This window comes from Alligator mississippiensis, chromosome 1 (genome assembly GCF_030867095.1).
Source record: "Alligator mississippiensis isolate rAllMis1 chromosome 1, rAllMis1, whole genome shotgun sequence".
Lineage (NCBI taxonomy): Eukaryota > Metazoa > Chordata > Crocodylia > Alligatoridae > Alligator > Alligator mississippiensis.
In genome coordinates this window covers 148954919-148978724 of record NC_081824.1, presented here as the reverse complement: position 1 = coordinate 148978724, position 23806 = coordinate 148954919, and the positions used below count along the sequence as shown (strand labels likewise).

The 23806-nt window shown below is 44.3% G+C and overlaps 1 protein-coding gene across 1 annotated transcript; it reads right to left on the bottom strand.

Moving 5' to 3' along the window:
• Positions 1-508: 508 nt before the first annotated feature.
• Positions 509-23774, bottom strand: TAF5L (TATA-box binding protein associated factor 5 like). The gene is made up of 5 exons (XM_006269324.4): positions 23574-23774; positions 18174-18318; positions 11910-12014; positions 8363-9087; positions 509-3020 (listed from the first exon to the last, which is right to left on the bottom strand). Exons 2-5 carry the CDS (start codon positions 18313-18315, stop codon positions 2223-2225), a joined length of 1770 nt encoding a protein of 589 aa, XP_006269386.1. The 5' UTR covers positions 18316-18318; positions 23574-23774; the 3' UTR covers positions 509-2222.
• Positions 23775-23806: the final 32 nt, after the last annotated feature.

The window sequence follows — 23806 nt, the reverse complement described above, 5'->3', positions numbered from 1 at the left end:
CCAGCCTTAGGGGACTTTTCCATACTACAAATGTAACACAGATAGTAACATCACAGCCGTCTCCCATACTGGCTTTAGTGTTCCTGTACCACAACTTGAAGAGATTACCTCTGGGGTCAGAGTTCAGCTAGCCTCCTTGTTAATTCAGAATGTGGTGCATGCCAGCTACAGGATTGCTAGCTCCCAGTGCAGAGGATGGTATGACTCCAGCTCTTAGGTACAGCACTTAAACCTAACAACTAATTTCACACAGATCATTAAATATCTTCTGGATTGTAACAACTTTTGGTTCCCACCAGCCTAAAGTGGTGACAAAGAAGAAGGGCTGTACTTTTCTGTTGGCAGAAGGCAGGGTAGATATGCACCTTATAGACTAACTGAATAAGATATATATATGGAGTGTGTGTTGTGTGCATGAGCATCGACTTTGTGTACCTATATATAGTGTGTGTGTGCACACACCTCTACTTCACATGCATTTATTTAGAGAGAAAGAGAAAGAATTCCATTGCCAGCCATGTAAGTAATTTATTCGGTTCCAAGACTGATTAAGGGTTCCCATGAGCGTCCTCATCAAAGGACCAAGTTTACGGGAGAAGTCAGAGAACATTAGCATTTCATATTAACAGTATTTTCTCTAAAGACATTTTGGCTATGCTCTTTTCTTGCTGTCCCCTTAAAACAACAACAACAAAAAAGATTATGATACATTAAAACAAATTAAAATTTCAGGTAATTTGAACTGAAAGTGATACTATGTGTAGGACAAGAACCGTTGGGACAAAGTGGTAGCATCAAGTGTGGGAAATCTGCAACTCGACTTCCTTTAGCCACAGATCCATATAATTGTATTATCTGCCATCCAGGTTAGCCTTGCATGTATGGGCACCTAGATAACACCAAGCAATGTGGCCAAGAATTAATTCCCAAACGCCATATCAGCAAAGCTCAACAAGTCTCCATATCACAAAGTGCATTGAGTCATAGCTGAACAGGCAAAGCTTCTCCCACCTGCCCCGCAAGCCAAGGCAACCTTAAATTCCCCACAAAGGGACCAACACTTTGTTTAAACTAAATGCTTTTAATAGAAAAAACAAAATACAAAATAACTCTTTCCAGAAAGCAGAAATATTTAATCTTCTCCCGAAATGACAAATTAGAATTTTCTCTCTCATCTCCTGGTTTTAGATGTTTACGATTTGTTCTGCAAAAGTGTTCACGTAACTGATATTGCAACATTTTGAGAAAAATCCAACATTGCAAAGCTGCCGCTGTGCATGCGCAATAATTTAGTAATACTATTAGCCATTTCACACCCACCCCTCAGACTGCCAGCTTCCATTTTTGGAAGGATTTTCAGTGAGGTGCAGTGCTGAGCCGCCAGGCTCCATTCCTATTAGGAGTCCAAACTTAGGCCGCTTCGTCTTCTCCACCCATGTTCTCCATCAGCCAAGGGAAGCTACACTCATCCTTCCCCACTGTCCTCACCCTGAAAACACAGTGCAACTAGATTTGGAAAATCCAAAATCCCTGGACCAGAAATACAAATATTACAACGAATGCCAGGAATCAAACCCAAAATACTATGCAAAGTTAGGCCACAACTGAGGTCAGATTTCTATTCCCTTAAAGAAAAAAAAAAGGCTACGCCTTCTACTTTATCAGCCCTAAACACTGCAGCAATGCTACTGAGAGCTGTAATGTTTGGGACCATTATTGTAAAAGTAATCATTTTATTTTAACATAAGGCTCTTAAATTCCAGGGAGGGGGAAGAAGGAAAATAAAACAGAACAGAAAACAGAATAAAACAACAGAAGCAGGCCAGTACTTCTACACGCATGCAAAACCTTAGCTACCAGTTGGGCCAGTGCCAAGATATTTAAGTGCGGATCACAGCAGCTTACCCACTTAGCAATTTTATTTTTCTGGGCCAGATTTTTGGTTTTCCCAAATTACTTAACAAGGGGGCAGGGGGAACCCTATTTCTCATCGCCCAGTCAATTAAAGACTAAAATACAATGTTCTGTAATCCCTCCTTTCCTCACTATTCAATAGCATAGGTCATTCTGTGGGCAAAGCATTCTAAAGTATTTGCACCATCCCGAACCTGCCTGCCAATGGAAGAGGGAAAGAAAAGTGTTTCACAGTCAGTCATTTCTTCTCAATTCATAATGGACTCTGGCATTCAATATGCCCACCCGCCTCCATAAAAAAAAAAAAATTAATGTTCCTGATTTTCTTGTGCAATTCCAGTCACTAGAAGAAGGTTACAGGCCATAAATTGTACACTCAGTACATTATTCATTTGTCCACTATATACACCAACCAGTTCACTCGAAGAACCATCTGCTGGGGTGTTGCAGTAAGTGTTCCGGATGTCCCATACCCGAACAGAATTATCCATGGATGCAGAGGCAATCAAACTACTGTCGGGGCTAAAGGTAAGGCTGGTTATGTTGTCCGTGTGCCCTCTCAGCTCTTTGTAAAGCGTGCCAGAGGCCAGGTCCCACAGCTTTAACCGCTGGTCTTCACCCGCTGAAGCCAGGTACTTACCATTGGGAGAAAATGCGAGTGCTAGCACAGGGCCGCGGTGACCTGTGAAGAGGCGCACAGAGCTCCCTTGCTGAGTACTCCAGAGCCTCACAGTTTTGTCTGTGGAGCCTGTTGCCAAGTAGTTGGAATTGGGGTGGAACTTGACACAGTCCACGTCTGCCAAGTGACCTGCATATATGCGCAGTGGGTACGTCCGATCAAATGACCAGAGTCTCGCTGTGCGATCATGGGAACCACTGGCAAAGTACAGGCTGCAAGGACTGATGTCCAAATCCCAGACAGGGTAGGCGTGCCCTTGGTACAACACAGTGTTTGTAAAGCTTCCAAGGTCCCAGTATCTGATAGACATATCTTCAGAACAAGATAAGAGTCCTGAACTGTCTGACAGGAACCTTGTGCTATACACTGGTCCACAGTGTCCTCTCAGGATCTTCATTTCGGTGCCTACATTGTCATCCTCTTCCTCCTGGACCAAAGAAAAAGCAAGAGTATATTTCAGTGTACAGTATAAACATGCAAGAAACCTACAAGTGGCACCCCTCTGAACTGGAGAAGCTGAGACCTCAAAGACTGAATAAATCTTAAAGCTGAACTGCTCTCCCCCCTGGAAGGACATCCTCTCTCAGTCTGGTTTGAGGCTCACTCACAGCAGCAAGAGATGCTCACCATGCCTGGCCTGTAGCTGTTCATTGGATATGGGAGTTTCCTTCTCCAAGACTGTCAGGTGCTTTCTGCCAATGCTAACCTCTAAAACTAGGCAAAACTCAGCTTAGTTAACCCCTGTAAGTATCAAAGGCCCTTGTTTGTGACCAGCCCTCTTCATTTTTAATCATCTCAAACCTGGTTAAAGTTCCCTGAAGAAACAACATTTCCTGTCCCCAGAGGAAACTCAAGTTTTCCAGGACTTCCTGACTACTACTTTTTGACAGCATAGAAAAATGAGGTTCAGTAAATGGCCTGCTCAACATCAAGGCCCGTAAGTCCAACCTTGGTTTAGGGTTTACTAAGCTCACAGAGCATGGACTGGCAACACTGTGCAGCAGTGGGACACTTTAATGGAGCTTAACTGTGAATGTGGACCACTTCCCACCTAACCTGCACTGATGAAGCTGCAATCACCACTCCCACTCTGCCTGCCTTTCCGGAAGTGGAAAGGGATCTTGGAGTCCTAGTGGACTCCAAGATGAACATGAGTCGGCAGTGTGACGAAGCCATCAGAAAAGCCAATGGCACTTTATCGTGCATCAGCAGATGCATGACAAATAGGTCCAAGGAGGTGATACTTCCCCTCTATCGGGCACTGGTCAGACCGCAGTTGGAGTACTGTGTGCAATTCTGGGCGCCACACTTCAAGAAGGATGCGGATAACCTGGAGAGGGTCCAGAGAAGGGCCACTTGTATGGTTAAGGGCTTGCAGACCAAGCCCTACGAGGAGAGACTAGAGAACCTGGACCTTTTCAGCCTCTGCAAGAGAAGGTTGAGAGGCGACCTTGTGGCTGCCTATAAGTTCATCACGGGGGCACAGAAGGGAATTGGTGAGGTTTTATTCACCAAGGCGCACCCAGGGGTTAACAAGAAACAATGGCCACAAGCTAGCAGAGAGCAGATTTAGATTGGACATTAGGAAGAACTTCTTCACAGTTCGAGTGGCCAAGGTCTGGAACGGACTCCCAAGGGAGGTGGTGCTCTCCCCTACCCTGGGGGTCTTCAAGAGGAGGTTAGATGAGTATCTAGCTGGGGTCATCTAGACCCAGCACTCTTTCCTGCTTATGCAGGGGGTTGGACTCGATGATCTATTGAGGTCCCTTCCGACCCTAACATCTATGAATCTATGCTGCCACTACCATCACAAAGCCTCCTGCTGCCAAAAAGGTCACAGTAGCCCCTGCTGCAGGCAGAACAAAGAGCTCTGAGGGCCCAATGTTGCCAACATGCGTCTTCAAGCGTTCTTCAGCCAGAACTCCCAGGGCTTTTTATGAAGATGACCCAACATTGAACTTAAATTTGGTAGCTTGTTAACTTTCTAGGTTTTGCTGCTTAGGCAGTGAGACTTTTTAGCTAGTAATGTTAATTCTCAAATCACTTTCCTGCATTGTTGTCAGCGCCAACGGGAGCTTTCTGATGTCAATTCTGTCTCTGCAACAGGGGTGTGGCACAAAGACTACAAGCTTTAACATGTGCCTTCCCATTCTTACTCAAAAGGCTGCCACCTTTGCACAGTAGGCACATGATTTGCTGGGACCTTTACTGTCTGCCAGCCCTATTAACACATTAATGAAGAACTACAGTCTCCAAAGTGTAGAGATAATTGTAAGATGTCTTACAAATTGCTAAAAGGAATGCACTAATATCCTTTGTAATACAGGACAGTTGCTGTGACCTGTGTAAATCTCATTTTTTACTTTACGCCAGCAGAACGGTTTGTTTTATAGACCATCTACAAGCATGTGTCCATCTTCCCTTACTCTAACACAGCCCTTTACTCCAGTAGCCAGGTATTCACCTACTGCAAATCTTTCCTCTTATGCTTGTACACTCTCAACATTATAGCCGTGTACAACTGTTAGGAGTTCACATACAATGCTCCTGAACAGCTGAAGTTTCCTCTTTCTGCCTCATCCAGGACAGTCAACTACCCAGATTAAATCTGGTGCCTGAATAAAGGATCATTAAAGTTGCTGCTACACTGAACTAAGCTCCATTTCTTCATTTCCATCATTCAAGAAGAAATGCTATGCACAAAAATGTTCTTCACTCCATGTTTCTGCTCTATTACACTTGAGGCGAGCACCTGTAACGGTTAGAACAATAACAGAAAGAGGTCTGTGTTATAGTAGGCATGGAGGGCAAGGCATCTCTTCTCCTTTTTCAGAATACCTGCACCATACATTAAATATGAAAATACACACACACTTACTGTGTATAATATACCACTGAACATTACTGAGGCTATCAATAATCCCTTTTAAAGTGGTTACTACTACTGGTTAGGGTGAACAATGTGCGTTTCCTTTATATTTCAGTAAGTAAATAAGTTAAATCATAATATTTACCCTTTTCAAGACAACCAGCTACTTGTACTGACAACTACATTTTATTATTTGTAGCATATGGTTTGAAAAGAGCAAATATTTTAACAGATTTATTTTTTAGAAAGCATCAAAAGAACTTGCCAGTCACCACCATAGTAGCATAAGAATATAAAAAGCCTAGTCAGTAAGTAGGAAGCTTTCCAGCGTGTTTCTGTGCTTGATTTATGTAGCACCAGGGACTTGCATGGCAACACTGCAGACAGACAAATTAGGAGGTCATTTGCACAGCTGCAGAATCACTTATTATATTGGACATCGAGCATATAGTTAAATGAGAGAATACAAAGCCCAAGGACCATATGGTTTTAATGACAATGGACTTGTTTCATCACAAAGGGCAGGCTCAAGCCTCCAGTATTCTCAAGATGAAACATCACTGCTGAAGTGCATGGTATGGTATCACATTCACTAAGAAATTCTTCTCCCAGCCCTGTATACTCCACCTGCTAGAAACCTTTTGACTCTTAATTTTAGGATATACAATGCCAACTTGAAACAACTGAACTTCTGTACCATTCATGCTTGCAGAATTATTTTTAATCTCAGCCACTTCTCATCTATACAAAACAAGTACAAAAAACCTGATGTAGGGTAACGCTGCCATATTTCCAGAAAATGATCTATTTAGCACTAGAGCAATTCTAACATTTTGTGCCTAAAGAAATTGAATGCAGACATTATGTTTGCTGCAAGCTAGAAAAGTTGAAGACAAAATTACTTTAGGCACTACAGAAATGCAATGATTCCATCTCCCTTTTACAAAAAAACCCAGAAACAAAAACACAAAAAGCCCTAACTGGACTAGATGCAACATAAAAGAGAAAACCACCAAAGTGAGGCACCGTTGTAGATGATTCTGTATTACCCACTGCTGTGCTTCTCATTTAAGGCACTCACTGCATGCAACCAGTGAGCAGTGAAAGCATCATTCCTTTACAGCTCCATGAAATACAGCCTCTCCTCACACAATGCTATTTGCAACCTGCCCACATACTCTACACAGCCTCAATGTCCGTGTCCTCCATCCCAGTAATATCCAAATGCCTGGCCCCAGGTTTGAATTCCTTGGTATCTGTGGTGGTATATCCTCATTGGAAGGCCCTCAGTAGTGGAACTGCTTCCCTTTCTAATTGGAGTTTGGAAGTTTTAGCATATAAGTCATAAGGAGTGTGGGTGCATCCCAGTTTTCCTGTAAACTCATTCTTGTAGTCAGGGTGGCATTTATTTGGTCAGTGGGTGAAGATGGATGGTTCTGATCTGTGCTAATGTCTAGGCAAGTTTGTTTTAAACATGCACGGAGATATTGCAATGGACACAAATAAGTGATAAGAGCCTTTACATGAGATGGTTGTTCAGACACTTGCCAGCAAGAAGCAATACACATTCCAAACTGGCAAGATTTTTATTTCTAAAAAGTCAGATGTAAATCAGTGACTCTACACAGCATGTGGCCAACAGACAATCTAAGGAAAACTGTACATTTGCCACAAATTCCCCTCCACCACAAATTGCTTACATCTCTCTCCTTTAGCGGATGCTTCAAGACGTGCAAGATCTTTTGACTTCCAAGCCTTATTATGAAGGCAGTGTGGAACCCGAGTCCGGTCCTGGGATAGGCCTGAGCTACCAATCCTTTTGCTCACCAGAATGAGTTAACTCTGGGCCAGCTGAGCATATAGCTACACTGCTATCAAACCTGGAAGTCTGCCTCTGGTTCCCAAGGTGACTAACAAAGCAATCCTTGCCCATAAATCATTAGGCTACAGGCTCCTTTTACTCTTTCAGAGTAAACAGATCTTCAAAACCTCAATGGTTTGAGATTTTTGTCAAAAGAAAATGGGAAAACACAGGTTGTTCCTGCAGCAAAGCTGCAGGGCGCCAGGGCAAGGGAGGTCTAGCTTGGAAGGGCGATTAAACAGAGGAAGAGTTGCAAGTCCTGATTTGATATGTACTGCGCTGTGATATGCAAGCAGAAATGGAGCTGACTGGAGCTACAACAGGAGGAAAAAGTGGTGTAAACTAGAGGATACCTTTTAACCAGGCACATGAAGGCACATAGATCCCCCTCCCCATCCTCTCTCACAGTAGTGAGAATAGACAATCTCGTTAATGTGAACTGCCTTGAATAATTTCTCTGTATTAACCATTTAAGTACTGCTTACTGAGCCCAGAGATTCTTAGCCTTTCTGGAGCTTCCCCGGAGACAGTCGGGTACAAGGACAAGCCTCCACCCAACTCTTCATACCACACCCTGACCTTGTATCTGTTCCACTCCTCTCTCCCTTCATGACTTCTTTCCTATTAATTTTCCTGTTTGCTGTCTTATTCCTTATTTTGTACTCTTAAAGTGTTCCTTCATGGGCCTTCACTGGTGCCAGGCTCCCTTTCTGCAAATAACTGTGCCAAGAACAGCAGAAATGGAGGCAGGGGACTAAGACCATCAGGCTGCTTTGGGCTTGTCCACAAAAAGCTCTCACATTTATCTTTGTGACTGGCTGCTACAGGAGGAAGGAGGGATGGCAATAGCTCATAAGACATCCGAAATCACCCAGCTTTCTACAGTCACATTGCCTTCTTTCCTTCTGTTTCAGGCATATCCGCCTCTATCTTCCACAGTGAGGAAACATTAAATTGAAATTGTTTTTATGTGAGTGCTACTAGATATTCTACACACATTCCAAAATGGATTAATAGGAAAAAAAAAGGATGCTCAGACCTCCTCATCCAGAACATCACAAGCCAGGCGGATTCGGGACACATCTACAAGATGTGGCTCAGATTTTAACTTCCTGGATCGCAGGCTCCACAGCTTTACACAAGAATTATCAAATCCAGCAGCAAGCAGCTTGCTGTCCGGTGAGATCTCGGCCGTGTTCAGCAACTGCTCTGTGTTATAGAAGGCATAGAAACAGATGGTGGTTAAGGAAGGGGGGCCATCCCTGACCCTCTTAATGCTGTCCTGCAGTAAGTCTAGCGCTGCCTCGTTCTGCAGGATGGAAGCAGGCATGTCGGCAGGTTCCAGGCCATTACTCTCATTGCGCAAGGAGCTGCCACTGGCATAAAGCTGGTAGTCTGTCCTCTTGGCAGGCTGCACATCCAGGTGAATGTGCAAGGTAAGAACTTTGCAAAGAGCATTGTTGTTGTCGCTTTGGAGGTAGCGAAGAAGGTAGTTGTAGCTGTCCTCTTGAAGACGGATGACATATTTGTTGTCCAGAAAAGCCCGGAGCTTGAAGTTCGACAGGATATCTTGAATAGTCATGGTAGTCTGCAACTGCTCAATGATATCTTTCTGACTGGCATTCTGCAAGAACATGCCATGGAAGCGGCTGTAGAAACTGTCCACTGTGCTCTTTAGGCCGTGTTGGACCATGTTAAGATGGAGGTAGACGAAGAGGGGATACAGAAGAGGCATCACTTCATGGCTGTGCTGGGAATCTGAATCTGAATTGAAACAGGCAACAACATGCATTATGATTTCTCCCCAGCAATTATCTACAGGAAACATAAGGCAGGAAAACGCAAGGAAAATTCATTCAAATGGTCTTCACTGCCATTACACACAAGTGTCTGGCCTTTTGTTAGTATCGCTGAAGGAAATGTAAAGAATATCTCACCTCTCTGATTTAAAAAAAAAAAAATTCAGCTCTGTGGCAGGGACTCTCAACATGCAACTCAGCTAGGAAGCCCCTACTTCTGTTACTACCACCATATTCAATTAAGGCCCCATTCTGCAGAACACACACCATAAACCACGTGTCAGCTGAAATGTTCTTTTTGATTAGAAGAAAAAAATTCTTTTAAAAGCTCTGTTTACTGAAACAACTGCCCCTGTAAGAACACCATATGTTTAGACATGCATTTAAACACTGCAAAAGCCTGGTGCATAAGTCAAACTGGCAAATGTTTTTATTTGCACCTCTGGCTGAGTTTTTCTTCAACTCCAGCACAAACTGTATTTGCTGCCTTTAACTGCCTGGAATGGATTTTCTGTGACAGAGAACAAACTTACTAACAGTTGGTTTTTGAAATGTAGCTGTAACATGTTGTGCTTCAGATTTATTCCTGTGCCTGCTCTCTCTCTTGGCCAAAGCAAATCCCAACGGTAATTCCTAGTAAGTACACTGTCTAATGAACTGTTTAGGATACACTGTACCTTGAAAAGACTCAAGCCTCACAGCTCCACCCCCTTTCACCATCTTCTTGGAGCTGCTTTCTTCTCACTAGCCTTAACATGCAGAGAGCAGGGCTATACAAACCCTGGCAGGGAAGACAGGCAGCCAGGGGTGGTTCACAGCCCAAAATGTTCCAATTAATGAAACGGCACACATGTATTAATCAGGGTTATAGCTAAGCCTCTCTTTACACCCCTCTTTTTTTACTTCTTGATTCCCTTGTCTTACTTCCCCTACCCCATTTATTTTTTTTTCCTTTCCACTGGGTTATTTACTTCTTCCTTTATTAAATGCTCTTACAGCACTTTTCCTGCTCCACCCTGCACTTTGCCTCTCCGTCTGTCTCTCCCTCGTAACATTCTCAAGCCTTATCCTCTCTCCTTATCCAGGACACAGGCAACTGCTTAGTACTTCTACAACCCTCCACCGAGAGATCAAGCCACCTGTAAGTGTGCTGGTTCCATTCCCATGCCTCAAAAAGTGCAATGAGAGGCAGGATCTCACTGAAAAAAGAGGCTGGAGGTCAGCCATGATGCAAAGGACACACTGCTGAGCTCCTCAGGGATGGATTGCTGGGAAAGGTGCAATAGCAATTATTCAGGGCCACGGCCAGCATGAAATAGCTTCTTGAGGCTTGCTGGCTTCATGCTACATCCCACAGATGCGGAAGTGTGCATGTAGTGAGGAAAGAGGGGATGCAGGCAAGTAAAATCAAGACTGAAACCAGAGGACAGAAAGGGGGACTGTAATGGACAGGGCCTTGAAGGCTGGCTAAAATGGCCCTTCTGGGTCTCAGACAATGAAGTGCTAGGAAAATTACACTCGACTCTTCCCAAAAGGTTGCTAACATGCCAAGTTTAACTGCCATCATGCAAAGAGCACCCATGCTTCTTGGTGGTATCTTAACCCTCGAACTATAATACGGCATAGAGAAATTTCATACCATTAGTACCACTGATGGTCAGGATAAGGTTATAGACCAAAACAGTCCTTACCAGCTGAGCTATGACGGGAAGTGTTCCCTCCTACCCTTCCATTAAATCTCATCAGGATTACTCATCCTAGAGTAGGCAGAGTTAGAGGGTTTTCCTCCAAGCCATGAAGGGGATAACCCATGACAAACATCTTGGAACAAAAAACTCAGGTAAATTTAATGGGGCAAAATGTGTCTTAAAAATCTGTACAATCCATAAAAAAAAGAGTCAAAAGTATATTCAAATAATCACTTATCACAGGATAGACTAAAGGAATAATAATAATTAAAAAAACCCAACAGTACTGCACTTGCCTCCAACTTATCTGCCAATTTGTGTAGTTTTGAAATGACATTTAAAAGAAAAACAAACAACAAAACAAAACAAAAATTACAATTAAAAAAAAAAACCTCTTCCCTTCTCTCTGGCTGTTATGCGAAAGATTTACACAAACATGAAGGCAAGCTGACTTAGGCAAAGGGGAACTGTTTAAATGGCTGTGCTCAAAAACGCACTGAAAAATATAACGATCCTTCAGTTGCAGTAATCCTGGGTTTTACCTTTAAAAACAGGTAAGAAATTTCAAGTTGGAAACATCATTTTAATTTTAAGATGTCTTTTTACTCAATGAAGATAGAGAAATCCAGAAATCATCTCTTTTAGGGTGCCTATACATGAGATGGAAGGCTGCTCCGATGCACTGGAATTCCAGAGCACTGGAGCACGCTTTATTAATCGAGTCTGCTGGAGTGTGGCAACTGCCACGCTCCAGCAGCCTCTTACATCTTGTGTATCAGTGTCCCCACATTTAAAAATGGTGGCAGAGATGCTTGAACTAAAGCTCAACCAAGCTTTAGTTCAAGCACCCTTGCTGCTATTTTTAAGTGCAGGGAGGCTGGTATATGAGACGCGGAGGCACTTTCATTAGAGGGGCTCTTGGAGTCACTACAATTAAAGCATTGCCCACCCCACCCCCAGAGCACGTGTAAAAGTGCCCTCAGATGCAAATCGCTCATTTGGAAAAGAGTGAACATGCAAAAAATGTACACTTATAAAGGAACCAAAAATGCATACTGCTTATCTGTCAATAAGCTTCTACCTTCCTCCAGCCACTCACCTGTGAGAAAGTTGCGTAGTCGTCCAAACTGTACTTCATATTGCTGTGGTTCTGCCAGGCAGGGAGCTGCAGACACTACATTGGCACAACCAGATTCAGATTGAACTAGGAAAGGAAAAACAAAGAATTAGAATCTAAGAGCATTTGTGGCTGGAAGAGTCAAAACTCGCATCAAAACTGAACAGGATTCAAGCAAAGATGACAATCCACATTTTAGAATACACGAGGTCCACAGGCTCTAAAGCATTAGAAAATATGTCATGTGGCATTTAACAGACATAATCCAAAATAGAGAAGACAAAAATTGACTTTAGCATTAAAAGCTTGACAAGAACCCCTTCAAACACTTAATTTGCCCATTGTTTCAACTTTCAAGTGTAGCACCAAGTTTTCAAGAGTCTCATAACACCATGATTGGAGACTCCTTTAGATTACCACAAAACAACCCTGAACTGAGTACTACTGTGTGTTAAAATAAATCATCAGTGCTCTCTACCATTTCCAGCAAAGCATCCAGTGCATTTCACAAATGGGTTATTATATGCGCAACCAGCTCTCAGGGAACCCCGAATGCCACATTTTAGGGTATTAAATCAGAGGATTCTAATGCTTCTTTAGTCTTGAGGCTGGTTACTAACTATTTATTTGTATTACAGCAGTACTAGAAATCCCAGTAAAGAGCCAGGACCCACAAATATATGCTCCTATTAGTTAGAAAGTCAATAGTTTTTAATCAAAATATGTCTGTATGCCCTCCTGCTTCAGGGGATGTCAGGTTACAGCAGAGCTGGCACTGATCTAGGAGGTAACCTTGGACAAAACTATGCAATATCAAATACACCAACTAACTGGAGAAGTGAAAGGTCTTGGACTGGTACCTGTGAAGCTATTTTTCAGGATTAACATTAACTCTTGTAAAGACAGTTTCAGAATATTCAGAGATAGGACTGATCCTATCAGGTGAAGAAACAGAAAGCTTTCTCCACCAAAACTACCATCACTTACTCTGTAGATACAGAGTTACTCAGATAGCCAGGATACTCTAGCTATACAAATTTAATTGTCTCTACTCAGAGAGGTATTTAGATGTGTTCTTTATTTGATTTATATCGCACTCTATCCAATAGGCTCTGGCAGAAGACAGGGCATGGTGACACCTTCTGTGAGGTGCTACCTTGCTCTGTCTTCTGCCTCTCTTTTAGTCACTAGATGTGAAAAAAGTAAGTTCTTAAAGTATTAACCTATTATTGTGATCATTTTGCTCTTCTTCCTTTCATTCATTTTTCCATCTATTATACACGGTCTCTATGATTTTATTATTCACTTTTTCTTTCTCTCCCTCCTTTAATCCATTTTATACCACTGCCTTCTCCAATTACTTCTCCCTCGGTCTCTGTATTATTCCTTGTCCCTCTTTTTCTGTCCTTTCCAGCCTCTGGTTCTATAGCACACCCATAGGGCTCAGCCCAGAGAGCCGATAAGCAAATTTCAGAATTTACACGTGCTGAAGAGAGGCCAGTTTCCAACTTATTTCTGTTGCTCTGCACTGGAAAGAGACAGAAGCCTGCTGGAGCCAAGCTCTACATGCCCTGTAACTTTGCTTTCTACCCCTTCCTAATAAGGAATGACCCTCTTAGGGCTAGAGGTGCACCGATACATTAGTCCGATATTGGATTGGCACGGCTATAAATAAAATTGACTATATCAGAAATTGGCTTTTTTGCCTGATGCCGCCAATAAAATGGCCAATAAATGCCCCACGTGTGTGCACAGCTGCAGCATGCATGGGGCCAGGAGCGCAGCCTGGCAGCTTGGAGAGCTGCATCCAGCTGGTAAGTCTGCTGTGGAAGGCATGGGGGGGCTGGGTGCCCCCAGAACTGTGTGGGGCAGGACAGCCTGCCACTGCAGGCTGGGGCTGCGCTGGGCTGGGCTCTTCCTGGTGGAGGGCTGGGCCAGCTTGCGCTCTCGGGGCATGCAGTGGTGCTGGGGGGGGGAGGCGGGGGGGCTGCAGCCACCCCAAAATCCGCCATAGATCCCCCTGTAGCCTCCTTCCCAGCACCACTGCCTGCTCCGTCCTGAATACAGCCCAGCCCCCGCCAGGAAGAGCCTGGTGCCACTTGTGATGCCAGCTGCCCCTGCCCCACAGATGCTGGGGCACCCCCCCACCCATACACTCCCAGGATGTCTGTAGCAGCAGGAGCCCCCCCAACAAGCTGCAGCCCCATTGGGGCTGAGCAGCGCCTGCTCCACTCCCTCCCTCACTGCAGGGGCCTCAATTTGCGTGTCGTTCCCCCTCCCCCAGCTCTTCCCTTCCTCCCCCCCTTTCACCACAACAGACTTACCAGCCGGACACTGCTCTCCAAGCTGCTGGGCTGTGTATCGGATACTGGATCGGTATGGGCCAATATGCCTCCTTAAAAATTTGCTATTGGTATCAGCCCAAAAAATCTCTGCTGTTGCACCCCTACTTAGGGCAGTGGCTCCCAACCTTCATAGATTCAAGGCCCCTTCTATACATTTTCTGAATTTAGTAGCACCCCGTTTCAAAAACTGAATTTCACATTTTTGGCCATAATAAATAAATAAAATAGAACAAGTCTTCTGTTGTAAATAACTCAGAAGGAACACAACCAGTCAGAATGTTTTTGACATTATGGATTCTTATTTGAACTCTCTGGATTTATTTTGTGAATCATGCAGATGTTTGTACACCTAACAGTGCCAATTTTGTGTGTCACCTTTAAAAGGATCTCACATTAACCCAGAGTGCTACAACCTCCCAAGTGAGAATCACTACCTTAGGGAAACACAGTGGCCATCTTTACAGGCTCTAAAGGCTGAGATGATTTCAGCTGCAGGAATACCGAGGTAGTGGCAACCCGATAGGCCCAATGTATACAGAATGACCCACTTGCTACTTAATCCCCCCATTTTCCTAAATACCCATATATAAACTCTGCTAGAAGATCAAGACATATACAATGTTATCCCAAACCTTTCTACTTTGGACATTCAGAAGTGATAAGTACTCCAGGCAAATTTGAGTAATTAGGCACAGTGCTGCAAATGATCTTAGCGCATGAATAAAGAAACAGATTTTCTGTCTGCCACATCATAAAAAATTAGGATTACTTGATACCCACAGCTCACATTCTCTGCCACTGCTTGAATTTATAGCTGAATCATTCCTTATTAAGAAATAGGTTATCTACAAGCTTTGCTTATGCAAACCCAAAACTTCTAACGATGACTTCCAGTCAACTGCATTAAATCATGTGAAAAGCCTGAATACCAAAATGCCTTACTCCAGGAGCCTTTTAAGCAATTCCTCCATATTAGCAAAACATAAATATGTTGTAATAAGCTTTCTGTATAAGATTAAGTGGCTCTGTTCTTTAGGGTGTTCCAGTAGCCCCCACAGTAGCCAATGTAATGGGTCCCAATTTTGCTCCCACTGTTTGGTGAAATGTCAGCTAGCCGTTCTGCTCACACCTCTAATACACACTTGGCCTTAATTCCACAGGTCATTCCTTTAGTCACTGCCCTATTTAATTTGCTCACAACTGAGCCCCTTGTAGACAGTTTTTTCTCTAAGCAAAAAGAAAATCACGCCTTGGATTTCAGAAAGCGTTTCATCTCTGGACAATTATGTTTGGAAAAAAAAAAGAAGAAAAAAAAAGACCCAGTTAGGCTATTGTGGCAATTTGCTCTCTCAGTAATAGCTATGGCGCTCATTTCAATCACACAAAGAACAAAAGTCAGAATGTTACTTCTGTCCCTTCCCAACATTTCATACACCAAAGCTGTTTCGAGAAACCAAGAACTCCATTGGTCTTTGAAAGCTGCTTTTGAGCCCACCCCCCCCCCCAAAACAAAACAAATGGAGAGCACTCATCAGGCATACTTGCCTTCTGAAGAGAATCATGAAATATTAGCCCTACAGTATACAAATTCTTTCAGTTCTACTACAGACAGTTTCCCTCCCACACTCTCCACCAGTCACAAGAACATCTATTAGAAACATTGTTTCCTTGACTTCAGTTCCTATAAACGGAGCTAGTTACAGTGACCTGATAATAAATTCAAGACACTGCTGCAAAGAAGTGATGATGATCTCTCTTGTAGCAAGTGTTCTCCTCAGATGCTATACACAGTAGGGTTACTCTCAAACTTCACCTGTTTCACAGCAATCAGCATCTCTTGCCGGCTGATATAAGACTCTGGACTGGTCTCACAAAAGGAATCCCAAGTTAACAAAAAAGCTACAGAGATATTATAGAAGCCTACAACTGATTTATTTCCTCTGTTCAGGAAGTGCTTCTGGACCCATTGAGAGCTAAAGAGCAAATGGGAAGAACCTTTCTCCCACATTTATAGGCATTATAGAAAACAGACAAACACAAAAACGATTGGGATGGGCTGAGCTGGGGGAAGTGATCCTGAAGGAAAATGAAAAAAGCAAGCTCAGATTGCAGGCACAGAAAGTAAAATTTAAATGCAAATAAAGAGGACAGAAAAAGAAGCTGTACTACAGGAGACCAACAGAAAAGTGTATGAAGCACACCTTAAACCATTAAGATTATCACTTAGAAAACAATACAAGGAAAACAGCAAGAGAACCGAACAGGAAAAACGAAGGTAAGCTCTGTTGAAGAGTGAGTACAAAATGTTAGGGAAAGTGATGGGAGGTCATTCCAAGAGCATTTCATTCTGGGCTTTATTGTTTTAATCAGTTTTTAGATTATATCCAAGCCCTCAAGACTCTGGCAAACTTGCTGCAGAAACCTGGCCCAAACACCACTACCTATATAAGTACAGTTTCCATTTAACTTTATATTGAGAGAGAGAGAGAGAGCGAGAGAGCGAGAGCGAGAGAGAGCGAGAGCGCGAGCGAGCTTTGTGACTTCATACATATATGAAGTCACAAAGAAGAAAGACAGCATTCCAGCAGTTCTCTCTTATTTGGGAAGTTGTAACTTATTCATTGGCCCATACTGCATACATTTCAAATGAGGAAGTAGTAACCATCTGAAAAGATGACAGCAGGCTGCACAACATTTGGGATCCAATTAAAATTAATGACTAACTTCTGAATCACAAGCAACAAAAATCCTTGAACTGACAAGAGGGATATAGAAAACCAATATTTATACAGTGAGATTTGCATATACAATATCTTTTCACCACTATGTACTTCCATCTAAGATGCTTGACATACCACATACCATTAAGATAATTGAAACTCTGGCTCCTGAGTTCTAATTACATTTAGATGATGGCTTTCTCCCCCTTCTCTTAGATCAGTTAAGAGTTGAACCTGCCATTTACCCAGCATTCACTCATTTCTGCCTTGGAATTGTGGCAAATCAATTTTAAACAGTAGAGAAGGCCTGTTATATCACCCAGTCCCATTTCCCTCTTTATACAGGACTGCACAGTAACAGAGTTTTGCCCAAGTAAGCTGCATCTCAAGTAATATGGCTCCTACCACTCCTCTGCTAGGCAACTGTTACAGGCTAAGTGAGCTCATTGACAAAATTTCTCCTCCTTCTCCCCCTCTCTCACAATTATCTTATATTTCCCTTTTACCTTTATGTAGTCACGTTCCATCTCTAACAATTAATCTCTTCAATCTTATTATCTTTCCGATATTTGTTGACTGTCACGGTCCTTTTCACATACTATAGTGAACAGTGTCATAGACAAGGTTTGGGGGAGAAAAAAAAAAGCACAGAACAGATCCATAAAAACTCTAGAGAGGAGATAAAGAGAGAGAAAGAATAGAAGATGGCTTTTCCCCCTTCAGTCATTGGAGGGCTCTTTTGAGGTTTGGAAGGATCTTTCAAAATGACGACAAAAAAAGATGCAGCCCCTGTTGTTTTTATCTTGGTGATGTTTCTGCAGCATAAAGTCACGTTAATTTTTCTACTCGTACATCCTTCCATAGCTAAGTTTTTTTCGGTGTCTTTACTTACCAGGTTTCATGCTCTGTGGGAGGGAGAGTGTGCATTTTGAATGTGTCGCCCCTGGTTAATTGGCATGCTTTCCATCCCTCCCTCCTCAATGGATCTTTGTACATTACCCTTCTGCCAATTTTTCTGATCATTAAATCTGTAATTATTTTTCCCCTCACTAGTGATAATAATTGTTTCCAACTTCATGTTCAGGAATTTCCACACGTAAGGGGGGTGGGGGGGAAGAATCACTGTGTAGAACCTTAGTATCTTCTACCCATTAGCACATCACAGAAAATGTTGGACTTACCTGTGAGATTAGCTGCCATCTCTTCAGCGGTCTGACACAGCCTCAGCCCTTGTTTTAGGGGACCTTCTGAGTCTACATACTGACGACGCTTGAGGTAGCAGGACACTGCCATCTGAATCTGTTCCGTGCGTACGCGTTTCATGACCTTCAAAAGAAGCAAACAAAAAAAAAAGTGCCGTGGCATAAAGATGTGGCTAATTTGCAGGTGGGTTATGCTGCTGCATCTATAAAACATGGCAGCTGATACAGAATGAATGGCGCAATGCTTCCATTATAATAATCATTTAAACAGGGAAATTCTTTACTTTGTGAAGTATGTTGCGTGATCATCCAAGGCATAAGTAGCCACCTCAGTCTAGATCCCTAAAAATATTTAGCTGTCTCACATCACTGACTTCATTGGGAGCTAGACATCTAATGCTTTGGAGATCTGGATCTAGAAGATTAAGGGACTGGCTCAGTAGTGAATTAAAATGCTTTAATTTAGTTGTACGTATCTACTACAAAACTACTAAAAGTGACCTGCAATGTTTACTCTCTTTTTTAAACTGACTTGTGTCTTTTCTTTAGCCTGAAAGGGGGTTCTTCTCCTCCTTGCTTCTTCACATTAGAAATTAATGTCCTGTCTACACTTTTAAGGTTCTGGTAACTAGAAAGCCAGTGAGACACCATCAGAAGAATCAAAAGTGTGAAAGCTGAGGAACAGAAAAAGAAACAGATTCTAATTAGCTAATTTAAAACTTTTATTTAGGAAGTCATTTAAGACTGTACAGTTCTCCTCCTCAATTAAGAGGCAAGTCAAAATTCTCTCTCTGATTTATATAAAATCTCTCTCAGCCTGAACAACCAAAATCAAAATCAACTCCAATTCTGTTTGCTTTCTCTTTCCACTTATCTGTACTTTGTGTTTGGGCTACAAATAGAATAGGAAACTGATTAATTACTTAAATGCTACTATTCCCAGTATAAATATATAAATGTTGTAGCGTTGTTGTTACTGGTGTTAGAGTTTAAAAAAACCCCACTTTTATAACACCTAATTACTTGGCTCAAATAAGAATTCCTTGCCCCCACATATAGTAACAGTAATTAATAGGTCCAGATACATAGACAGAAGGTATTTGGTGAGTCAAGCTGGAGACTCAAAGAGGAAAAACAGAACTGGGAAAGTACTCCAGGGGGCAGGTGGTAGAACGAAGGCTCTTGCAAGAGCACTGGTGCTCACATGAAGAAACAGAGGGAAGACAGCTGTTAGGACACCAGCTTCAGTGGGAGCTGCATCCCTTTGCACACAATCTGTATTTGCTTCACTATCCATAGAATAAGCTTTACCAACTGCCAGAAGGGCTTCACAAGAACAATGGCAAGCTTTGCACCTGCCTAGGCATAGATCCAGGATCTGGCAAAAGGGGGTAAGGGAGCAGCAACCTGTGCTGCAGAGGTGGTTGCATCCCGGCTCCCAGCCTCCTCCTTCTCAAACTACCACAGCAGACAGATTGCGCTACAGGAGCCAAAGCAAATGAGAATCCTCCTCCATACTCAAAGGCACATCCCTTCTTCCCCAACTCCCCTGCTTGCTGCCACTTTCCCTGCTGTCCCAGGGTTGGGGAGCAGGCAGGAGCACTTTGAAGCTTCCCTTGCCCCTGGACAGCAGAAAGAGCAGCACCAACAGGCAGAGGAGTGGGGGAATGGAAGGGGAGGTGCCTTCGAACATGGAGGGGAAGAGGGAGTAGGTTACTTTTTATTTGCTTTGGGGATTTCTTTAAAGTCTCTAGAAGCTCCTGCAGCACAGTCCTGTGGCAGGCCTGCAGTTCTCAACCTTTTTAGACTCAGGGTTCCCTTTGAAAAATGTCAGCTTTTAGTTTTCACCCATTTTTTCCTGACTGTAGAAAAATAATAAGAGCAATTCTTCTGTTGAAAAGACCCCTGAAAGACCTCAACAGTACGGAATGTTTTTGACACTAGGTATTCCCATCTGACACCGGTGTTTATCTTGTGAGCAGACAGGTGACTACCCGAGTTAGTCTGAACTCTAGTAGGAGGCAGGGGAAAAATGTGCCTTATACCAACTAAATCAAAGGTATGTGAGCTTTGGTAAGCCTGGGCTCACTGGGTCAGATGCTGTGGAATAAGCTTAGGCTCACAAAATCTCATGTCTCCAATCTAGTTGGTGTACATGAGGTACATTACAGAAGCGCATGCCTTTGATTCAGCCAGCCCTGAAATACTCAACCAGAGTATGCTACCGCAATCTGGGGTGCCCTGAGCTCCTTTCAAGGGTGCTGCACTATGTGGCATTAATGCAATGAGGTCTGCAAACATGACTCATGAGATAAACCCCACACCTCAAACAGGATAGAGAAGAACTAGAGAAGGTCCAGAAAAGGGCAACAAGAATGATTAGTGGTATGGAAGGGGCTCCACAGGAAGAACCTAAAGAGCTAGGCCTATTCAGTTTAGACAGAGATGCTGGGGGGGGGGGGGGGGGGGGGGGGCATAGTAAGAGTGTATAAAATACTAAATGATGAAAAGAAAGTAAATAGGGATTTATTGTTTTCATCCTCTTCCAATACAAGAACTAGGGGTCACAAAATGAAACTAGAAGGTAGTAAGTTTAAAAACTAATAAAAGTTCATTTACATGGTGTGTAACTGAATGGTCTTGTCTCTCTGCTCAGGTTCAGACCGATCACCATATTTGGGTTCAGGAAGGACCCAAGGGATGATGAGGTCGAACAGTTATAAATTACTGCAAGACCGTTTCAGGCTGGACATAAGGAAGAATTTATTTACTGTCTGAGCCCCCAACATCTGGAACAGCCTGCCATCAGAGGTGGTTCAAGCACCCACACTGAACATCTTCAAGAGAACTTTGGATGTTTATCTTGCTGGGATCCTATGAACCCAGCTGACTTCCTGCCCCTCAGGCAGGGGGCTGGACTCAATGATCTTCCGAGGTCCCTTCCAGCCCTAATGTCTATGACATCTATGAATTTTACCCCATGGTCAGATTGGTATAGACTGTAGGGGTTTTTGCCTTCCTCTGTATTTGGGGGCATGGCCATCTACCTGGGATTTCTTGAGTGTACATCTACAATATTTCAGAGAAGCAAGATGCTGTTGCTGTGGTTCCCCTTGCTTTACCTGTGGCAGGTTAGCATGTTAGCTCTGTGTTATGTCAGGGTTGACAGCCATCTCACTTAGAGCTTAGATAATGGTTTGTATGGAATGGTTTGGATAGGGACCTTACCCCATAGAAGGAAGTTGGACTACATGCCCTCTGGAGGTCCCTTCCAGCATCATTTCTCTAGGACTCTAAAGTGTGGAACTCGTTGCTAGATGTGCAGAAGCTGACAGCTTAGCCAGATTCACAAAGGGATTGAATCATAGAAAATTAGGGCTGGATGGGACCTCAGGCGGTCATCTAGTCCAAGCCCCTGCTCAAAGCAGGACCATCCCCAGCTAGATCATCCCAGCCAAGGCTGTCTAAAGGAGGAGATTCCACAACCTCCCTGTGTAGCCTGTTCCAGTACTTTACTACCCTCCTAGTGGGATGGCCTGTGCCCCAGCTCCCTAATCACTTTTGTTGCCCTCCACTGGACTCTCTTCAATTTGTCCACATCCTTTTTTGCATGAACATAGTACTGTAGATGTGGCCTCACCAGTGCCAAATAGAGGGGAATAATCACTTCCCTTGATCTGCTGGCAACACACCTACTAATGCAGCCCAGTATGCTGTTAGTCACCTTTGCAGCATTCTTGGAGAAAAAGAGGCAGCAGTTGCTATTGAGCAGGGGAGTTAGGAGCACAGCCTCCATATCAGAACATCCTAGACCTCAAATGCTGGAGGCTACAAGTAATAGTTTGGGAGGGGAAGGGATGACACCTGGTCAGAGCCTGTGCACCCTCCCTTCCAGCATCCACTCTGTCTCCATGTAACGCAGGCCTATTTGATGTATGAAATGAGCATGGTCTTGACACCCACAAAGCAACAATTACCCTCCTTTCCCCCCCCCCCCCCGTTATTAGGGGGGGCAACTGGGTATATGTCAATTGATTTTGGGGACAATTAAAGAAGAACAGGAGTGAAGTCACAGGTTCTAAACAAGTACTCCAAGGGGGCCAACGAGCACAGTACAGATCCTTGAACGAACCCAAGGAGCTAACGGATACTGCCCAGTGAAATTCTGCCTGGATAGGTGAACAGATGAGGGACGGGAAAGGGTCCCTGCAATCCCCAGGGGTCCTCCCAAGCACAGCCTCCTTCCTGGTCAGCTAGACTGTTAGCTTGGCTAGGGCCAGAAGGCTGATCAGGAGATCCTGGGACTTGGTAGGGGCATGTATGTGGAGTGCATAACAAAAGAGGTGTGGGAAGCAGTGCAGCCAGAACCTCAGCAGAAGATTCTGGAGGAGATGGAAGAGGAGCTGCAACCTGGTACACTTGAAGTAAGTGTGAGCCAGGATCTCCCTCTGTTGGCAAAAGGGGCAGGAGTTGAGGGGAGTCCATGAAACATGCTAGATACAAAGCCATGGCAACGGCTCGGCTCCATGGAAGAGCCGCCACTTCCATGTGATGCAGGCCTGCTTTGACACATATTGGCAATGTGGGCGTTCTTCATGCAGAGCATGAACAGTCAGCCCCCCTGCTGTTAATAGGAAGGAACATTGAGTATGTGCCAGCTGAATTTGTGGGAGAACTAAAAGATAAAACAGGGATGGGAGAGACGAGAGCTTTTAAAAGTTGTCCATAGGGCAAGTACAGTTTTTGCAGAACCACAGGTCTGTTTTACTGGTCGGCATCCACAGGTTCCCTCCGCTTGCTCGGGGGCAGCAGATGCTGGCCAGCACGCTCTGCTCAGCAACCCCTTCCACATCCCTTGCTACCAACCTACGACCTTGCTACCCAGGTGATGACGCAGGAGACCGAGCTAGAGACACCTATGATCTGACTCCAGCCACGGCAGCTCTGGACCTTCCTATGCCCAGAGCTCTCCCAGAGGAGCCTGCAGTGGGGCACTCTTCTACTTCTGGACACCAGGAAAAGACAAAAAAAGGCAAAAATCCCCCAGCCAATTACTCCTTTACTTTCCTGTAAGCAATCTACCAGTTTTCTGTAGGCAATTTATCTATCCATCTATCCGACCCCAATTGTCTTTCCTGCCTACTGCAGGGGGCTGGACGGATGATCTTGTGAAGTCCCTTCCAATCTATCAAAACCCCCCAAAAACAAACCCGAAACCCTAAAAATCCAGGAAATCCCCCAAAAGCCCCCCCCCTCCAAACCCAACTGTCTCCCCCCCAAAACCCAACTCCTCCCTCCAAACCCGAGCTGGGGGCTGCCCCTGACCCCCGCAGCTGCACGCGCTGCCCGCTCTGGGGGGGGGGAGGAGGGGGCACTCACTGGGCATTGCAGGCTGTCCCGCGCGGCACGAGGCGAGGCGAGGCGAGGCGGGCCGGGCCGGGCCGGGCCGGGCGCGTGTCACTGCGGCCCGCGGCGCGAAGCGCTGCCGCCGCGCCCCTCCCCCAGGGCGGCCCCCGGCAGTGCCAGGCCCGCAGGCGGCGCCGCAACGCGAGGCGGCCGCTCCATGACGGCCTGACCCGGGCGAACGCTCGAGCCCGAAGAGGAGGAGCAGG